The following is a 20,965-nucleotide window of genomic DNA, read 5'->3' on the forward strand; positions in this document are numbered from 1 at the left end:
TATATTGTCAAGGGTGAAACAGATCACCAGCCCAGGTTGGATGCATGAGACAAGTGCTTGGGGCTGGTGCACTGGGAAGACCCAGAGAGGGAGGTAGGAGGGGGGATCGGGATGGGGAATACAAGTAAATCCATGACTGATTCATGTCAATGTATGGCAAAACCCACTACAATATTGTAAAGTAATTAGCCTCCAACTAATAAAAATAAATGGAAAAAAAACCACTAAAATAACAATTAACTGATGAACATTGGAGGGTCTGCTGGGAAGGTATTGGAGGGTCTACTGTGAAGGTGGAGCAACTGTGGCTTAATGCATGGACAAAGAAACTGGAGGCAGCAGTTCTGGGGAGTACTCATTGGGAGGCAGCCCATTTTCTCATTAAGGCCTGGCTCCAACCAAAAGCCTGCAGGTTCCAGTTCTGGGACACCTCAGACCAAATAACCAGCAATGTGGGGACACAGCCTCACCTGTTAGCATACAGGCGGCTGCAGTGTTAAAGAAGCTTGAAGCTATTATCTCTTCAAATATTTTCTCAGGCCCCACACAGCTGCCCTCTAAACACACCCCCTGACATGTCCCTGTCCACCAGAAGGACAAGATCCAGCTCCACCTGCCAGTGGGCAGGAACCACTTGCTCCCATCAGAAAGCCTGCACAAGCCTCTCAGACAGCCTTGTCCAACAGTGGGGCAGAAGGCGGAAGCAAGAAGAACTACAACCGTTCAGTCTGTAGAATAGAAACCGCAATCACAGAAAGTTAGACAAAATGAGACAGCAGAGGAATGCGTCCCAGATGAAGGAAAAAGATAAAATCCCAGAAGAACAACTAAGTAAACAGGAGATAGGCAATCTACCCAAAAAAGAACTCAGAGTAATGATAGTAATGAGGTTCCTAGCTCTCAGAAAAATAATGGAGCCACAAATCAAGAAGACATAGGAAATGTTTAACAAAGACCTAGGAGAACTAAAGAACAAACAAACAGATGAACAACAAAATAGCTGAAATGAAAAACACACTAGAAGGAATCAATGGCAGAATAAAGGAGGCAGAATACAGATAATATGGAAGATAGAATGGTAGGAATCACTGCTATAGAACAGAATAAAGAAAAAGGACTAAAAAGAAATGGAGACAGTCTAAGAGACCTCTGGGACAACATTAAATGTACCAACATTGCATGACAGGGGAGCCAGAGAAGAGGAGAGAGAGAAGTGACCTGAGAAATATTTGAGGAGATAGTAGCTGCAAGCTTCTTTAACATGGGAAAGGAACTAGGCACCCAAATCTAGGAAGCACAAAGAGTTCCAAAGAGGGGCTCTCTGGGAGTCTTTAAACCCAAAGAGGAAGATGCTGAGACACATTAGTAATTAAAATGGCAAAAATTAAAAACAAAGAAAAAATATTAAAAGTAACAAGAGAAAAGCAACAAATAACATACAAAGGAACTCTCATGAGTTTATCAGCTGATTGCTCAGTAGCAACTCTGCAGGCCAGGAGGGAGTGGCACAACATATTTAAAGTGTTAAAAGAGAAGAACCTACAACCAAGAATACTTTACCCAGCAAGGCTCTCATTCAGATTTAATGCACAAATCAGAAGCTTCACAGGCAAATGAAAGTTAAGAGAGTTCAGCACCGACAGATACATTTTACAACAAATTCTAAAGGAAATTCTCTAGGCAGAAAAGGTCTAAACTAGAAACAAAAAATTTATGAATGTGAAAATTCACCAGTAAGGACAAATATACAGAAAAAGGTAAGAAATCATCCACACACAAATATGGTATCAAAACCAAGCATGTGTGAGAATGCAGGATATGGGAAAAATATTTTCAAACAATGTAACTGACAAGGGATTAATCTCCAACATCTATTGGGTTGGCCAAAAAAGTTCGTTTGGGTTTTTCCATGAGACCCAAATAAACACTTCTCCAAGGAAAACATACAGATGGCCAAGAGGCACACGAAAAGATGCTTAACACTGATAATTATCAGAGAAATGCAAACCAAAACTACCATGAGGTATCACCTCACACCATTCAGAATGGCTATCCTCAAAAAGTCTACAAACAATAACTGCTGGAGAAGGTGTGGAGAAAAGGGAACCTTTTTACACTGTTGGTGGGAATGTAAATTGGTACAATCACTATGGAGAACTGTATGGAGTTTCCTTAAAAAACTAAAAATAGAGCTGCCATATGATCCAATAATTCCACTCTTGGATATATATGTGCAGAAAACCATAATTTGAAAATATACATGCACCCCTGTGTTCACTGCAGCACTATTTATAGTAGCCAGGAAATGGAAGCAACTTAAATGTCCTTTGATAGAGGAATGGATCAAGAAGATGTAGTACATATGTGCGATGGAATATTATTTACCCATTAAAAAGAAAGCAATAATGTCATTTTCAGCAACATGGATGGACCTAGAGATTATCACACAAATGAACAAATCAAACAGAGAAAGACAAATATCATATGACACCACATATGTGGAATCTAAAAAAAATACAAATGAATTTACTTACAAAACAGAAACAGACTCACAGACTTAGAAAATAAACTTATGGTTACTAAAGGGGAAAAGCAGGGGGTGAGGGAAGGGATACACTGGAGTTTGGAATTAACATATATACATGACTGTATATGAAACAGAAAATCAACAAGGACCTACTCTTTAGCCCAGGGAATTCTACTCAATATTCTGTAATAAGCTATATGGGAAAAGAATCTGAAAAGGAATGGAGATATATATATATATATATATATATATATATATATATATATATATATATTTTTGTATAATGGAATCACTTTGCTGTACCCCTGAAACTAATAGAATATTGTAAAGCAACCACACTCTAGTATAAAATAAAAATTAAATAAAAATGAAACACAGGAAGAATTAAACCAGGCTACTATTTTACACCATGGACAAAAATCAATTCAAAATAGGTTAAAAACTTCTGTGAAAAACCCAAAACCACAAAACTAGAAGGAAAGCTAATCAGTAAGCTTCTTGGCATCAGTCTTAATGATGACTTTTTGGACTTGACACAAATAGCAAAGGCAACAAAATAATAAACAAACAAGTGGGACTACACTAAACTAAAATGCTTGTGAACAGCAAAAGAAGCCATCAACAAAATCAAAAGACAACATACAAAATAGAATATTTTTGCAAATCATATATTTGACAAAGCATTCACATCCAAAATATGCAGGTAAAGATCTCATATAACTTAACAGCAAAAAAAGAAAAAAAGAAAAACCACACACACACACACAAAACAGAAAACCAAACTAATTTAAAAATGGACAGAGGCTCTGAATAGCTATTTTTCCAAAGGAGATATACAAATGGCCAGCAGGCACATGAAAAGATGCTCAAATCACTAATCATCAGGGAATTGCAAATCAAAACACAGTCAGATATTACCTCACACCTGTCAGAATGGTTATCACCAAAAAAACCAAGATGTAACAAGTGTTGGCAAGAATATGAAAAAAGGGAACCCTTGTGCACTGTTGGTGGGAATATAAATCAGGGAAGCCACTATAGAAAACAGTATGGAGGTTCCTTAAAAAACTAAAACTGGAGCTACCGTATGATCCAGCAATTCCACCTCTGGGCATTTATCTGAAAAAAACAAAAACACTAACTTGAAAAAATATCTGCACCCCACGTTCACTGCAGCATTATTCACAATAGTCAAGATATGGAAACAATATAAGTGTCCATGAAAGAAAAATGGATAAAGACATGTACACACATACACACACACAAAATGGAATATTATTCAGCCATAAAAGAAGGAAATCCTGCCATCTGTGACAACATGAAGAGGCCTCCTGAGGGCAGTATGCTAAGTGAAACAAAAAACAGAAAGACAAATATCATAGGATCTCGCTTATATGTGCAATCTAAAACAGAGTTAGTCGCTCAGTCATGTCTGACTCTTTGTGACCCCATGGACTATAAGTGCCAGGCTCCTCTGTTCATGGGATTTCCCAGGCAAGAATACTGGAATGGGTTGCCATATCCTTCTCCAGGGAATATTCCCAACTCAGGGATTGAACTCGCGCCTCCTACATCTCTTCCATTGGCAGGTGGATTCTTTACTGTCTGAGCTACCAGGGAAGCCAACAAACAAAAACAGAGTTCATAAATACAGAAAACATTGGTGGTTGCTAGAGAATCTATGGTGGTGGATGAGAATAACAAGCAAAGGGGGTCAAAAAGTTCAAACTTCTAGTTCTAAAGTAAATGTCATGAGGATGTAATATACAGCATGGTGACTATTAATAATACTGTATTGCACATTTGAAAGTTGCTGAGAGTAGATTCCTTATCATGAGAAAAAAATTGTAACTATGTACAGTGATGGATGTTAACTAGACTAATTGTAGTGATCATTTTGCAATATATATTGAATCACTAGGTTGTGCACCTGAGTGTAATGTTACATGTGATTACACCTCAATAAAAACAACAGATATTGGGGAAATTAAAAAAGAAATCCTTCCATCTAGATAGTTTTGCACCAAAATGCTTTAAACAGGCAGCAAAGCCTCCAGCAAGGGGAGGGGTGGCTCGTCCTCTCTTGGGGACATGTCTTCCACTCGAGCCTTGAGTACTTGAGGCTCACTTGAGCCTTGAGTAAGTGGTTGGTTAATGTGTCCCAGGGAGCAGTAAGGTCCAGTGACACCATTCTTCCATCTTCCTCCTCTAAACATTTCCTCAGGAACCTCCTCTGAGCTCTCAGTTGACATTTGTGTGCTCTGAGCTTGTCCACAGCTGCCAGCTACCAAGCCAGGAAGGTCCTGGCTCTGAGACCAGGGAAGTCCCAAGCCCAAAAGATGAGAAAAATTCAAGATGATCAGAACAAGGCCACACGAACCTGGGTGTCCCGAGGGACAGGGGCATCCTGTGCACTGGTCCTATTGTTGGTTCCTTCCTTTCATCTGGAGAGTAGCTGAGGATTGTTAGGTACATCAAACGGTCTCTGTCTCCTCCTGGTCATTTATATGGAACTGTGGCCAGTAATCCAAGCTGACAGCAACTGTCTTACTCATTATGTTGGGCTTCCAGATGTATCAGACACTTAGTTTTCAGAAACAGACATGCTCTCTGAATTCAACCTGGCTTTCGATCATGTAGAAAATGAGAGGGCTTCACCCTGGCTCAGTTTAACTGAAGACAAGGGAAAGAGATGGCTCAGAACCTTGGTGGGTGACAGAGCAAAGCTGGCACAGGTCAGGGGGTGAGCTCACCCACCCACCTAATGGTTGCGGCACTTTGAGATCCCTGGGTCAAGAAGATCCCCTGGAGAAGGGCATGGCAACCCACTCCAGTATTCTTGCCTGGAGAATTCCCATGGATAGAGGAGCCTGGCTGGCTACAGTCCGCAGGGCTGCAAAGAGTCAGACACGACTGAAGCGACTTAGCAGCAGCAGCATTAAAAAAGATATTTCACATCCAAAGTAGTGGACAAGCCACAACACAATGGCAGTAGGGGCGCTTTCATGATATAGTTAAATCCCATACCTACTGGGCAGGTGACTCACAAACTGGAAAACAATTATATTGCATAAAATAATTATACTCCCACAAAAGTGAGAGTCCTGAGCACCACAGCAGGCTTCCTAGCCTGGAGGTCTGGCATCAGGAGGAACCCTCAGAGCGTCTGGCTTTGAAGGCCACTGGGGCTTGACTACAGGAGTTCCACAGGACTAGGGGAAATAGAGACTCCACTCTTGCAGGGGGCACACAAACTTTCCTGTGAACTGGGACCCTGGACAAAGAAGCCTGGTCCAGACCTACTTGTGGGTCTTGGAGGATCTCCTGGGGAGGTGGAGGTTGGCTCTGGCTCACAGTAGAGGCAAGGACACCGGAGGTAGAAGGCTCAGGGAATATTCATTGGCATGAACTCTCCTGGAAGTCACCATTTTGGCACAAAGACCTAGCCCTACCTATCTAATAGCCTGCAGGCTCCAGTGCTGGGACACCTCAGGTCAAACAACCAAGAGGATGGGAACACAGCCCAATTCATCAGCAGACAGGCTGCCTAAAGCCATCCTGATCCCACAGCCACCTCTAAACACAGTCTTTAACATGGTCCTGCTCATCAGAGGGACAAGACTCAGATGTACCAACCAGTGGGCAGGCACCCTCTTTCCCACCAGGAAGCCTGCACAAGCCCCTGGACCAAACTCACCCACAAGGGGGCAGACATCAGCAGCAAGAGAAGCTTACAATCCTGCAGCCTGAAGAAAAAGGTCACAAACAGAGAAAGTTAGACAAAATGAGATGGCAGAGGAATATGCTCCATATGAAAGAACAAGATAAAACTCCAGAAGACCAACTAAGTGAAGCAGAGACAGGCAATCTTTCTGAAAAAGAATTCAGAATAATGATACCAAAGATGTTCCCCAGGACCTTGGAAAAAGAATGGAAGCAAAGAGCCAGAAGATACAAGATATGCTTAAGAAAGACCTAGAAGTACTAAAGAACAAACAGAGTTGAACAATACAATAACTGGAATGAAAAATACACTAGAAAGAATCAATAGCAAAATAAATGAGGCAGAAGAACAATAAGAGAGCTGTAAGACAGAGTGATGGAAATCACTGCAGTAGAACAGAATAAAGAAAAAAGAATAAAAAGAAATGAGGACAGTTTCAGAGACCTCAGGGACAACATTAAACACACCAATATTTGGATTTTAGGAGTCCCAGCTGAAGGGAGAGAAAGGGCTGAGAAATACTTGAAGAGATTATAGCCAAAAACTTCCCTAACATGGGAAAGGAAACACTCAAGTTCAGGACATGCAGAGTTCCACATAGGACAAGACCAAGGAGGAACATGTCAAGACACATAGTAATTAAACTGACAAAAATTAAAGACAAAGAAAAAATAGTAAAAGTAGCAAGAGAAAAAAAATTATAAGGGAATACCCATTAGATTATCAGCCGAATTTTCAGCAGAAACTCTGCAGGACAGAAGGGAGTGGCATGATATAGTTAAAATGATGAGAGGGATAAATCTATAACTAAGAATACTCTACCCAGTAAGGCTTTCATTCATATTCAGTGGATAAATCAAAAGCTTTACAGATAAGCAAAATCTAAAAGAATTCAGCACCACCAAACCAGCTATATGACAAATTCTAAAGGAACTTCTCTGGGTGGAGAAGAAAAGGCCATAATTAGAGACAAGAAAATTATAAATGTGAAAGCTCACCAGTAGAGACAAACATACAGTAAAAGTAGGAAATCACCCACACACAAATATGGTATCAAAACCAGCAAGCATGAGAAGACAAGAGGACAAATGCAGGACATTGGAAATGCATTTGAAATTAAGAGACCAGAAACTTAAAACAATCTTGTTTATATATAGATTGCTGCATCTAAACCTCACAGTAACCACAAACCAAAAATCTACAATAGATACACACACAAAAGAAAGTAATCCACACATGAAACTAAGGACAGTCATCAAATCACAAAAGAGAATAAATGAGGAAGGGAACAAAAAAACCTACAGAAACAAGTCCCAATCAACAAAATGGCAATAAGAACATAATTATCAAAGATTATCTTAAATGTAAATTGACTAAATGTTCCAACGAAAAGACACAGACTGGCTGAATGGATACTAAAAACAGACCCATACATATGCTATCCTGGAGGAGGAAATGGCAACCCACTCCAGAATTCTTGCCTGGAGAATCCCATGGACAGAGGAGCCTGACAGGCTGCAGGTCACAATAGCTGGAAATGACTGAAGCAACTTAGCATGCATATATGCTATCTAAGAGACCCATTTCAGATCTAAGAACAGAGACAGACAAAGTGGAAGGATGGAAAAAGGTATTCCATGCAAATGAAAATCAAAAGACAGCTGGAGTAGCAATAATTATATCAGACAAAATAGACTTTAAAATGAAGACTGTTATAAGAGACAAAGAAGGACACTACATAATGATCAAGGGATCAATTCAAGAAGATACAACAATTGTAAATATATATGCACCCAGCTAGGAGAACCTCAATACATAAGCCAAATGCTAACAGTCATAAGAGAAGAAATCGACAGTAACACAATAATAGTGGGGAACTTTAACACTCCACTTACATCAATGGACAGATCATCCAGACAGAAAATCAATAAGGGAACAAATATAGACCTTAAATGACACAATTGACTAGATGGATTTATTTTATATTTATAGAAAATTCCATCCAAAGTGAGCAGAATACATTTTCTTCTCAAGTGCACATTGGAACATTCTCTAGGATAGATCTCATGCTGGGCCACAAAGTGAGCCTCAGTAAATTTAAGAAAGTTAAAAACATATCAAGCATCTTTTTAGATCACAATGCTATGAGATTAATAATCAACTACAGAGAAAAAAAACCTGTAAAAACACAAACACGTGGAGGCTAAACAATATGTTACTAAACAACCAATGGATCACTGAAGAAATCAAAGAGAAAATTTTCAAAAATACCTAGAGACTGACAACAAAAGCATGATTCAAAACCAATGGGATGCAGCAAAAACAGTTCTGAGAGAGAAGTTTGTAGCAATATACTCTCACCTTAGGAAACAAGACAAATCTCAAACAAACAACCGAACCTTACACCTAAAGCAACTAGAGAGAGAACAAACAAATCCCAAAGTGAGAAGGAAAGAAATCATAAAGATCAGAGCAGAAATAAAAAATATGGAGACAAAGAAAATAATAAAAAAGAGCAATGAAACTAAAATCTGGTTCTCTGGAAAGATAAACAAAACAAAATTGATAAACCTTTAGCCAGACTCATCAAGAAAAAAAGGAGAGAACTCAAATCAATAAAATTAGAAATGAAAAGAAGTTACAACTGACACCACAGAAATGCAAAGGATCATAAAAGAGCACATCAAGCAACTATATGCCAATAAAATGGACAGCCCAGAAGAAATGGACAAATTCTTAGAAAGGTACTATCTCCCAAAACTGAACCAGGAAGAAATAGAAAATATGAACAGACCAATCACAAGTACTGAAATTGAAACTGATTTAAAAACTTCCAGCAAGCAAAAGTCCAGGACCAGATGTCTTCACAGGCAAATTCTATCAAGCATTTAGAGAAGAGTTAACCTCTTATCCTTCTGAAACTCTCCTGAAAAACTGCAGAGTAAGGACAACTCCCAAGCTCATTTCATGAAGCCACCATCACCCTGATCCCAAAACCAGAAAAAGATATCACAAAAAGGAAAATTACAGCCCACTATCACTGATGAACAACACGGATGCAAAAATCTTCAAGAAAATACTAGCAAACTGAATCAAACACTACATTAAAAGGATTATATACCATGATCAAATGGGAGTTATGTCCACAGATGCTAGGACTTTTCAATATCTGCAAATAGTGTGATATACCACATTAACAAATTGAAGAATAAAAATCTTACAATCATCTCAATATATACAGAAAAAGGTTTTGATAAAATTCAACAATCATTTACGATAAAACTCTCCAGAAAGTGGGCCAAGAGGGCACCAACCTCAACATAATAAAGGCCATATATGACAAACCCACAGCTAACATCCTACTTACCGGTGAAAAGCCGAAAGCATTTCCTCTAAGATTAGGAAAAGACAAGGACATCCACTCTCATAACTTCTATTCAACAGTTTTGGAAGTCCTAGCCACAGCAATCAGAGAACAAGAAGAAATAAAAGGAATCCAAATTGGATAAGTAAAACTGTCAGTCTTGCAGATGACATGATAATATATACAGAAAATACTAAAGATTCTACCAGAAAACTATTAGAGCTCATCAATGAATTTGGCAAAGTTGCAGGATATAAAATTAATACAGAGAAATTTATATACTAGATTAATACAGAGAAATCTATACACTAGTATATTCCTATACACTAACAACAAAAAATCAGAAAGAGAAACTAAGGAAACAATCTCATTTATCATCAGATCAAAATGAATAAAATAGGAATAAATCTACTAAAGAAGCAAAAGATCTGTATTCTAAAAACTATAAGATGTGGATGAAAAAAATCAAAGATGATACAGAGAGAAAGATATATCACATTTTTGGATTTGGAGAATTAATTTTGACTATCCTATCCAAGGCAATCTACAAATTCAATGCAATCCCTATCAAATTACCAATGCTTAAAAAAGAAAAATTACCAATGCTTTTATCCCCCACAAAACTAGAACGAAAATGTTTTAAAGTTGTATGACACAAGAGACCCTGAATAACCAAAGCAATCCTGAGAAAGAAAAATGGAGCTGCAGGAATCAAGTTCCTTGACTTCAGACTCTTCTACAAAGCTACAGTAATCAAGAGAGTATGGTACTGGCACAAAATCAGAAATATAGATCAATGGAACAGGCTAGAAAGCCCGGAAATCAATCCATGCACCAATGGTCAATCAATCTTTGACAAAGTATGCAAAAATATACAACAGAGAAAAGACAGTCTCTTCAACAATGGTTCTTGGAAAACTGGACATTACTTGTAAAAGAATGAATTTAGAACATTCTCTAATACTGCCTGCAAAAATAAATTCAAAATGGTTCAAAGGCCTAAATGTAAGGTTGGACACTATAAAACTCTAAGAAGAGAAGTAGGCAGAATACTCTTTGATGTATAGCATAGCAACAACGCTTTTGGATCCACCTTTACAGTAATGAAAATACAAACAAAAATAAACAAATGGAATCTAATTAAACTTAAAAGCTTTTGCACAGTAAAGGGTTAGTAAAGGAAACTGTAAACAAAATGAAAAGACAACCCACAGAATGGGGGAAAATATTTGCAAAGTAAGTGACTGACAAGGGAGCAATCGCCAAAATCTACAAACAGCTCATGTAGCTCAATTAAAAAAAAACCAAACAAACCTCAAACCACCCAATTAAAAAATGGGCAGAAGATCTAAATAGACCTTTCTCTAAAGAGGACATACAGATGGCCAAACAGCACATGAAAAGATGCTCAACCTCACTACTTATTAGAGAAATGCAAATCAAAACTACAATGAAGTATCACCTCACAGCAGTCAGAATGGCTATCATCAAAAAGTCTATAAACAGTGCTGGAGAGGGTTTGGAGAAAATAAAACCTTTGTTGGTGGGAATGTAAATTGGTACAACTATTTTGGAGAATAGAATGCATGTTCCTTAAAAAACTAAAAATTGAGCTAACATATGATCCAGCAATCCTACTTCTGGCTACATATCCAGAGAAACCATAATTCAAAAGATACATGCACCTCAATGTTTACTGCAGAACTATTTACAATAGCCAAGACATAGGAGCAATCTAAAAGTCCTCTGATAGAGGAATGGATAAAGAAGATGTGGTATACATATACAATGGAATGCTATTCAGCCATAACAAAGAACGCAATAATGCCATTTGCGGCAACTGATGGACTTAAAGATTATCAAACTAAGTAAAGTAAGTCAGAGAAAGACAAACATCATGTGATATCACTAATACAAATAAACTTATTTACAAAACAGAAACAGACTCACTGACTTCAAAAACATACTCATGGCAGCCAAAGGGGAAAGTAGGGGAAAAGATAAATTAGGTGTTTGGGATTAACACATACAAACCACTGTATGTAAAATCAACAAGGACCTATTGCACAGCACAAGGAACTCTACTCAGTATTCCATGATGACCTGTATGGGAAAGGAATCTGACAAAGAATGGATACATGTATTTACATAACTGAATCACTCTACTGTACATCTGAAGCTAACACATTGTAAGTCAACCTTGTGTTAGTTGCCCAGTCAAGTCCGAGTCTTTGTGACCCCACGGACTGTAACTGCCAGGTTCTGTCTGTGGGATTCTCCAGGCAAGAATACAGGAGTGGGTTGCCATTTCCTTCTCCAGGAGATCTTCCCAACCAAGGGACTGGGTCTCCAGCATTGCAGGCAGACTCTTTCCTGTCTGAACCACCAGGGAAGCTCATCAACTATACCCCAGTATAAGATGAAAAATTAAAACAAAGTATTGAAGAGTTAAAAAAAATGTGTGGACAATTGCACTCTAAGATTTTTAGAAACTAAAGCAAAAGGGAAAATCTGTTATTTGGTTTTCATTTTTCAACAACAGAAGGAAAGGAGAGGAAAAAGTTTGTTAAAATGGTTATTTTTCTACGTTGGCTTAAATGTCCTCCTTGTAAAATAAAGATATCAGGCAAATTATAAAAAAAAGAAAGTAAAAGAAAAAAAAAGCTTCTTCATTCCTCAAACTAAAATCTGTTTTTGGGGGGGTCAGAGAAACTATGCCCCAGAGAGTTTTGGGGATGTGAGCAACACTGTATCACAACCAGGGTCAGACCAGAGGCAGTGCCCATGAGTTCTGACTCCCAGCCCAGTTCCCTGGCCACAGGGGCACAGCTCTTCTTCTGGGCACCAAGAAGTGTCCTGGACCAGGTGAGTGGCAGTGGGCCACTGTGGGGGGTTGCGGGGGGACTCACCGGTCAGGGTCATCGCTGAAGAAGTAGTTGACCTCCCCAAAGGTGCCCACATCATTGTCTGTTGCCTGAAACGGTAAGAACAAGAAGTCATTACAGCCTGAACCAGCTGAGGCTCCCAGTGTCATCAGGAAATGTCCACAGGGAATCCATGCTTCCCCCATACGGTTCCTCAGGCTCAGGCAGAATTTTCTAGAGCCACGTGGTTTAATAAGGTTTTCAGCATCACAAATGGAGATTTAATCCTGGAGTGCACAGTTCCAGAGGATCGGTCTTCTCCCTAGATCTCTAACTTTGGGAAATCACCCTTCTGGACTGATGTCAGACATTCTCTGCAGATGCTCACAGGGCTTGGACCTATGGAGACAGACCCTGGACCAGTGGCATGGGGTCACAACTTGTAGGTTAGCAAAATATCTCAGAAGTGAGGGTGGGTTCAACCATCCGGTGGCTTCCTTCAGTGACTCCTCCAGCCACCCAAACCTCCAAGTCAGATGTGCTACCCAGTGGGGGAGGCCCTGTGGGGAGATTTCTGGTGTTCCCCCTCCTTTAACCCTGGGAATAATCCACTGCACGCATCGGGCAGACTGTCATCTGGCTGGCAACCTCTTCTGCTGGAAGCAGTCTGCCGCCCAACCCCCCACCCATCTTCTTTGGCATCTGTCTCTGCTCCAACAAGTGGTCTGAGTAGGGACTGCTCTGCCCATGACCTCAGGGAGTGGTCCTTGACCACAGCTGGGGCCTATCAGAATCCTTCCCTGGGATTCTTCTTATTGCTGCTGGGGATAAAAACTGTCCTCTGGGGCAGTGGAGCTGGAAGGAGGGTGAACTGGGAGCTGCTGGATGTGACAGAGGATGAAAACAAGGGCTGATCTTGGTAGTTCTAGAGTCCTGAATCTGACACCCCTTCCCACCTCAGTTTGGTGTGTGAGCCCAAGAAGATCTGTTTTATCCAGGCTGGTCCAAGTTGGATTCCTGTCACTCACAGTCAAGAGAGACTGGAGGGAGAGTGACCTGCCTTATGCCTAATGATGATGGCAATAATGGTGACCACTGCCAGCCTACACTGCTATCAAACACTTTATATTGTCAAGGGCCACCCATGTTTATTATTACTCATTTTATCCTCACAACTGTCACAACATGTGGAAAAAGATACACATTTCTACCCATCACACAGATTATAAAACAGGCCCAGAACACAGTGAGGTCCAGTGTAACCCTGCCACCACTCTAGGTCATCAGGAGGTTCAAGCATAGTTGGGCAGTAGCTGGGATTCCCTACTCTGAGTCCAGGGTTCCTTTCTTTAGGCCACCTGACCCTCACCATCCCCTCCCTTCTCAGGATGATGGTAGTTACAACGGAGGTTTGGCTTTTGTGGCTGGGATTTCTGGGCTTCTGCATTGCCCCTGGTGTGGTTACATCCACAGTGCAGCCTAAGTGACACCATTCAAGTGTTTATTTAGTAGTTACTTAGTAAACACATACTCCATACCAGGCACCATGACCTCTGCTCCCTCCCAGGCCACTGCCCTAGAGCTGGGCAAACTCCTTCCTGACACCAGACCAGGAGAGAAAGGCCTTGGGCTGAGCTTGGGCTCATCTGGTTTTCACTCACAGCATCTTGATAAGATCACAATTGGATAAAGGTTCTGTTGCTAAAAATATGTTTCAATATATTTTATTGAATATATTCAATATATTTATTTTTTAGTTCTGAGGTGTAATTAATGAAAATTATTTTATAACTTCATTACACATAAGCTATGATAATATGTTATATTGTGAAAGTGTTAGTCACTCAATCATGTCTGACTCTTTGTGATCCCATGGATTATAGCCTTCCAGGCTCCTCTGTCCATGGAATTCTTCAGGCAAGAATACTGGAGTAGGTGGCCATTCCCTTCTCTAGGGGATCTTCCTGACCCAGGGATCAAACCCAGGTTTCTTGCAACGCAGGCAGATTCTTTAACATCTGAGCCATCAGGGAAGCCCTGATATTACATTGAAGTATAACAGACAATGGAAAGGATTCCCACTATTGAGTTAATTAACTACCTATAACCTTACAGATTTCCCTTTTTTCCCCCCGTTTGGGGAGAACACTTAAATTCTACTCTCTCAGCAAATTTCAATTGTACAACACACCGTTATCTACTATAGCCACCACGTTATACATTAGATCCTCAGATCTTACTCATCTTAAAACTGAACATTTGTACCCATTTATCAGTATCTCCCTATTTCCCTCTCACTCAATACCTTGGTACTAAATATTTTTTGAGATTCCTTTTACAATTCCTAGGTTCTGTGAAATCTATTACTTCTGTGTGCTTTATGAAAACCTGAATTTTCAAGAAAATGCTCATTTGTGTTCAGTATGTTCAGTTCAGGAAGGCAGAGAAGTAAATGATATATTTCTATTTCAAATGATTTAAATGGAAAAAAATATGTTTATACTCAAAGGGTTAAAATCTTAGTTTTCTGGAAGACTTGGTTATCCAGAAGGAAGCCATTTCCAGGGGCTGTGGGCAGCCTGCTTTTGTAGGACAGCCTTCTGTACCCAATTTCCACTTAGTGTTGCCACTGTGCTGAGCAGACTGTGGGCCTCTGTCCTCTCACTGCCCTGGCCAGGCTCTGAGCACATCCCAGGTTCTCAGGGGACGCAGGTCAAATAAGTGGAAACATAAATGCCAAGCTATGTAACCCACTCTCCAACCCAAGACTGATTCCTGGGCAGACCCTCCCCTCTGCCTGAGACACTCGGCAACTGCCTTTACCAGCTCCTCGAACTTGTCATGTATTTTATCTTCATAATGACTCTCTGCTGTTGCTGTTCAATCGCTCAGTCACGTCTGACTCTTTGCAACCCCACTGATTGCAGCACGCCTGGGAGGTGCTACTATTAGTACTACCCCCTGTTTACAGATGGGGAAACTGAGGCACAGAAAGGGTAAACAGCTTATTTGAGGCTGCTCAGCTCAAAAAATTGCAGAGTTAGGATCTGAACCCAGTATCAGCTTGCCACACCCTTCACCTCAATGTGTTCTTGCTTCTAAACCAAGAAGAGAACATGTTCTCAGACGGAGAGGCGCCTGGTTATTCCAGGAGAGAGAATACTACCCCTCATCACAAGCCCATCTATCATCTCCCCTCTCAGGGGCCAGAGAAGTGGGGGAGGTGCCCATAAGCCTCTCCGGTTCCACCAACAATCAATCAACCACCATGTATGGTATTACAGACCATAATAACTGTAGCCTGGTCTGGGGAGGAGACGATCAGATGCCATCAAGCCCCTTGGCGAGGGGTCAGTGTAATGGAGAGACCCTACTTCCAGGTCAGAGTTAACAGCCGAGGTCATTGTGTGACCAAACAGCAATCCCCTGGGGTCTCGGCATTCTCATTTATCAAAGGAAAGGGTCTCGGGAAGCAAGGGGGGCAGAGCCGCATCTGCCGGGCTCACCTCCCAGCTTGGATGGTGCCAGCACCCAGCAGGTGCTTCACAAATGCTTGGAAAATGAGTGAATCAATTCTAGCAAGAAGGGAGTGGTGGAGAGATGGGGGCAAAGGTGAGGAGAAGAGAGGATTCTAAGGAAAAGGGAGGGGCAAAGAGGAGAGGGAAAAGGAGGGGAGAGGCTCAGAGGTGCAGAGGGGTCAGCAGAGTGGGCGTTTCCTGCCCCTGAAGGTCACATCAGGACCCTGCCGAGAAGCCCTTCACATCGGTGTGTCCTATGGAACTGCACTTGGCCTGCTAGAGTGGGGAGGGCCCCTGAGGTCCCCCATGCTGTCCCCTTCACCCTGAGGCTCAGGGAAATGAGGAGACAAGCCCCTGGGGATAAGATGGGACTGTCTTCTGTCTCAGGCCGACACTGGCCTCTACCACCCCTCTGAGTCCCCACTCCCTCCCCGAGTGGGCTGAGCATAGCCGTGGTTCCCACGGTGACCTCTTTCCTGGGGGGCCTCTTGCTGCCTGCCCAGGCCGCCGATGCTGACCAGGGAAGATTTGTGAGTCCTTTACTGCCACCGTCTAATGACCGTATGAAATATGTATGCCTGGTGAAGAGGAGAGGGAGAACTTTCATTTTTCAAGTGCATGAAGCAGAATAATATGAAGACGAAAAGCTGCTTCTGTGCGCCTGCCAGGGTGGGGGCAGCCGGGACCGACACAGAGGGAGGGCCTGGCTGGGGTGCTCGAGCCAGGGCCAGGCTGCAGTGGGGCCAGTTAGGGGCCCTGTGCCCAGGACAAGGTAGCAAATTAGACCACTAGGCAGCCCTGCTGGAGACTCTCCTTTACATTCATTCTTAGCCCTGCACTCTGGCCTTGCTGCCAGCTCCGGCCTCAGGTAGGACCTGACATGTCCTCCTGCTCCCCAAGGTTGGGTCAGGGCTCCACCCTGCCGGAGACATTCCCAGCCCTGACTGCACAGAGGGCTGAAGCTGTGCTAGGGTAGGGGTGTGGGGCCTGGACATAAGGAGGGCTCAGGAAAGCTCGGATCTCCGTCATCTGTAACTACACCTGCATCCACATACACACCACACAGGTTAAGGTATACTACACACTTAACTCAAAAAAGATTTTGAGCCCTGTGCAAGGCACACCAGGGGATACAGAAATAAGGTACAGACATGTCTGTCAAGGGGAGGGAACGGGGCACACACAGGCGGATTTCAGGAACGGCAGACTGTTCCCAATGGCACATGTTTCAATGTGCCAAAGTCCCAACAGCAGATTGTTTCATTCTGACCATAACCATACATGGTAGGTGCTTAAATAGCCCTCGAATCCTGTCTTTAACAAACAAGGAAAGAGACAGGATGATAAGGAACTTGCCCAAGATGTCACAGCTGCTAAGCAACAGAGCCGGCTTCCAAATCCCTGTGCTGAAAACCATTTAGCACCTTGTGGGACAGGCCCTGGGAGCTCCATCCTGTGGAGGCCAGGGGGCAGCTCAGTCCTGCCTGTTCTGCTGCCCGCCTGCAGCCTGTCCCGGGCAGGCAGGGCGCTGTCCCGGGCCCTTACTGCTGGTCACCGTACTTCTCACAACCACCTCCTTCCCAGACCTCACTGTGTGCCTGAGCAATAGAAAGATCAACAGATAAATTAGGTGCCAGACAGTGACCACTGGCTCCCCTTTAAGGTGGGTTTGAGGAGTGACCAGGGGACAGTGCAGAGAGAACAAATGTCCTCCTCAGGCCATGAATACCCTGTCCCTCCTGCCACGGTCTGGGAACGCTCTGTTTCCCTAAAGGGTCACCCCCGGGGTCTCGCAGGCCAGTCAGAGGGCTGCAAGGATGGGGGAAGGGGATGGCCAGGATGGGTGGCTCTCATACTGTACCTGGTGACTCTAAGAAATGTGGAACCAGGGTTCCAGGTGGGTCCCTGAGCTGTGCTCCTGGCCCTCCCTCTGACGCCTGTGTGTCCCCGCTGCTATCCCACCTGGGCTAGAGTCTCATCCACAGGTACATACTAGCACATTGTGCCACTTGCCAAGACGCTCACAAGAGGCCCAGGGATCAGATGGCAAAACCTGGGGACCATGGCAGCAAGGCTCTGCAGAGTCCACCTGGCCTTGGTGATTCTGTATCCAGGTCTCCCTGATGCACCCAAACCACCCTACTGCCTGGTCATCCATAACTGCTGTCCACACTCTGGCCCCCCGTCAGGGCCCACCCCTAGTGCCCCCTCCCTTAGGGAGCCCCCTGGCTGCTCGCTGTTCTTGGCCTGAGAGCCCCTAGCTGGACCGGTTTGGGAACAGTCTACCATTCCTGAAATCTGCCTCTGTGTGTCCCATTCCCTCCCCTTGACAGACAAGTCTGTATCTTATTTCTGTATCCCCTGGTGTGCCTGGCACAGGGCTCAAAATCTTTGCCAAATTTAGTAGTCTGGAATTTTCATCACCAGACACTGAGGGCTAGCTTGGCCTTCCTTCTTGGGGGGCTAATGCTCCCCATCAGCAGAGCAGGGGCTCCTTGGGTGGCCCAGGAGGCAGAGCTGGGGTTCATAAAGCATCTCCAGTGAGTCTCCCAAGCTCAGCTCTCTTGTCCAAGCTCTGTACGGACCAAACCCCGGAGGCAAGCGGGCTGGGGGCGAGCACTCAGTGAACGGCCCTCGCAGTCAACCTGCGGCACGTGCAGAGCAGGTGAGAAGGGCTCAGTGGGTCTGGGGGGCAGATGGGGGGCACCTGGCACACCTCAGAAACAACCTCCACCAAGATGATGACCAGACTTGAGCTCAGTCACGTACTCAGTACACACTTTCTGACATCTCCAATGTGCCAGCTACCGTGCCAGGCTCTTAGGCCACAGTCATAAGCATGACAACGCCCTTGCTGGAATGTGACTTACAATCAGAAAGCAGAGACAGACAATAACGGAGGAGAGAAGTAGCTAAATAACAGACAGTGGCAGGAACGCTGGGGAAATACAGAAGATGGGCTAGCAGGTGACTGGGGTTGCCAGTTTAGATCGATTTGTCTGTGAGAGGATCCTTGGCAAAGTAGACGCGGGTCCACAGGACAGTCATGGCTAGACACCGAGAAGCCTGGGAGGTCCTGGTGAGAACTGCTCTCACTGAGGCCTGGAGGCGGCTCAGACTGTCTCTGCCTCCCCCAGCAGAAGCGTCTGCAGCCCAGGAAGACCACCGCAGGTCAGCATCTGTCCCTATGGTCAGTTTGAGGGACAGGGTGTGGCTGGGACTGGCTGCTGCCCAGCGCCTGATTTATAAGGCATCTCCTCCAATTCTCCCCAACACTGGCATTACTAGCAAAACTAATTCCCTCATTTGGGTCTTTATAATTGCATCCAAGAGTGCTTATTTCCATGATGGACAATGCCGGCAGAAGTGTAATTTTCTTCTGCTGACAAAAAGGAGAAAAAATAAATACACGGGGGGGAAAATTCCAAAGGTTAAGACAAGGTGAACCTGCAGCAGGGGAACAGCCATCCCCAGATGGGCCAGACTGTGGCAGAAACATTCAACTCTCCCCTGGCTCTAGGGTGGGGTGGGGGGCAAAGGACCCCCTGCCATTTCCCTTTGAGCACTGTGTGTCAGGAGCTGTGCCCGGCATTTCTCATGCTTTATTTCATTCTATCTTCCTCAGAGTCCTATGGGACCAGCACCAATATTATTTCTCCCTCACAGATGGAAGGAACTGAGGCTCAGAAAGGTCGGTCAACTTGCCCAAGGTCAAACAGTACCAGGACATGAACCCAATATAGTCAACTGCAAGACAGGTGCTCTCAACCACTCCCCTCTCCTGCACCCTGTCCCCCTGTTGGTGGGGCCAGGGGAGAGGCGTCCTGCAGTTTGAGAGCTCAGCCAAGGGATCCAGTGTGTGCCTACCAGGTCACTGTCCTCACCCTGTAGATGAGGCTCCCACAGGCAGTCTTTTCCTTCTTGTCACAGAGGCTCTGCCTCCAGCCTCTGCCTGGAGTGCGTGGGCTCCAGCAATTCTGGTTGTGCCCTTCGCAGAGGACACAGGAGTTTCTGGCTGTGGTTTCCTCAGCCAAGACACCTGGCCCTCAAAGCAAGTCCCCCCTCCATCTCCTCCCACCCAAGCTTGTACTCTTGGTGCGTACAGGTGGCTCAGGGCCTAGACTCGGGGAGGCTGCCATCTGCTAAAGACCGGGGCAGCCTGGCTGGCCGTGGGCACCCTACTGACTTGCACAGGGCTTTCCCCTAGCACCCTGGGGATATAGCTCTTCCTTCAATTTGGATGGCAGGGCTCTATACTCAGTCCAGCTCCCTGCCTTCTGATGCCCATCACAGCATCTCACCCCCACTCCTGGGGACCTGCCATGTCAACAGTGGTCAGGTCCTCTTGTCTCTTCCCCAAAGCTCCCTCCTGACTGACAGTGAGCAGACGCCATCTCTCACCCTCTTCTATTCATTTACCCTGGGCCAGGGGCCTCCCTTGCAGGCTATTTGCTTCACTGATACCATTTCCATGGGTCCCCAAACCATCCTGTCATCCCTTGTCATGACGTTGCAGATGCCCATCCACTGATGCTGGGCCTTATGCTCCTACCTGACTCCCACCTTCTTGGGCCTCCTCGGGTCTGCCTCTAACTACTGAGCTTCTACTCAACAGAAGCTGCTGCACTCTGATACCCTGGTCCCCTCCCTCTGGCAGACGCCCTTCTCTCTCTTGTTTCTAAACACCCTCTGCCCTTCTTTATAGCCAGAAAGTCCTGCTCTTGTGTCTTCTCTCATCCATCCTATGCCGTCTCTCCTCTACCTTGCTCTCTCTTCTCTACACACACATGCACACACTCCTCGCCACACACCCTCTCTCTCTTCCGCCCTGAGTCTCGGGCAGCCCCCCATACCTCCCTGTCCCACTCCCGCCCTCACATACTCTCAGATACACCTGTCTGGCTCAGGTGGAACACGTCCTGCCACATACTCACATACGCCAACACATGAACATCTGCACCCACCCTC

General features: G+C 44.1%; 1 protein-coding gene across 9 annotated transcripts in view; it reads right to left on the reverse strand.

The window, feature by feature from the left end:
• CDH23 (cadherin related 23) overlaps positions 1-20,965 on the reverse strand; it is a 433,939-nt gene that overhangs the window by 137,815 nt on the left and 275,159 nt on the right. For all 9 annotated transcript variants that reach the window (XR_006270872.1, XM_043476661.1, XM_043476663.1 and 6 more), the window contains one exon: positions 12,525-12,589. Coding sequence is in view for 8 of the 9 variants with exons in the window: in XM_043476661.1 (XP_043332596.1) it covers positions 12,525-12,589 (65 nt within the window). In the remaining variant the exon portion in view is untranslated. The remainder of the gene's footprint in view (positions 1-12,524; positions 12,590-20,965) is intronic.

This window comes from Cervus canadensis, chromosome 8 (assembly GCF_019320065.1).
Source record: "Cervus canadensis isolate Bull #8, Minnesota chromosome 8, ASM1932006v1, whole genome shotgun sequence".
NCBI classification, from domain to species: domain Eukaryota; kingdom Metazoa; phylum Chordata; class Mammalia; order Artiodactyla; family Cervidae; genus Cervus; species Cervus canadensis.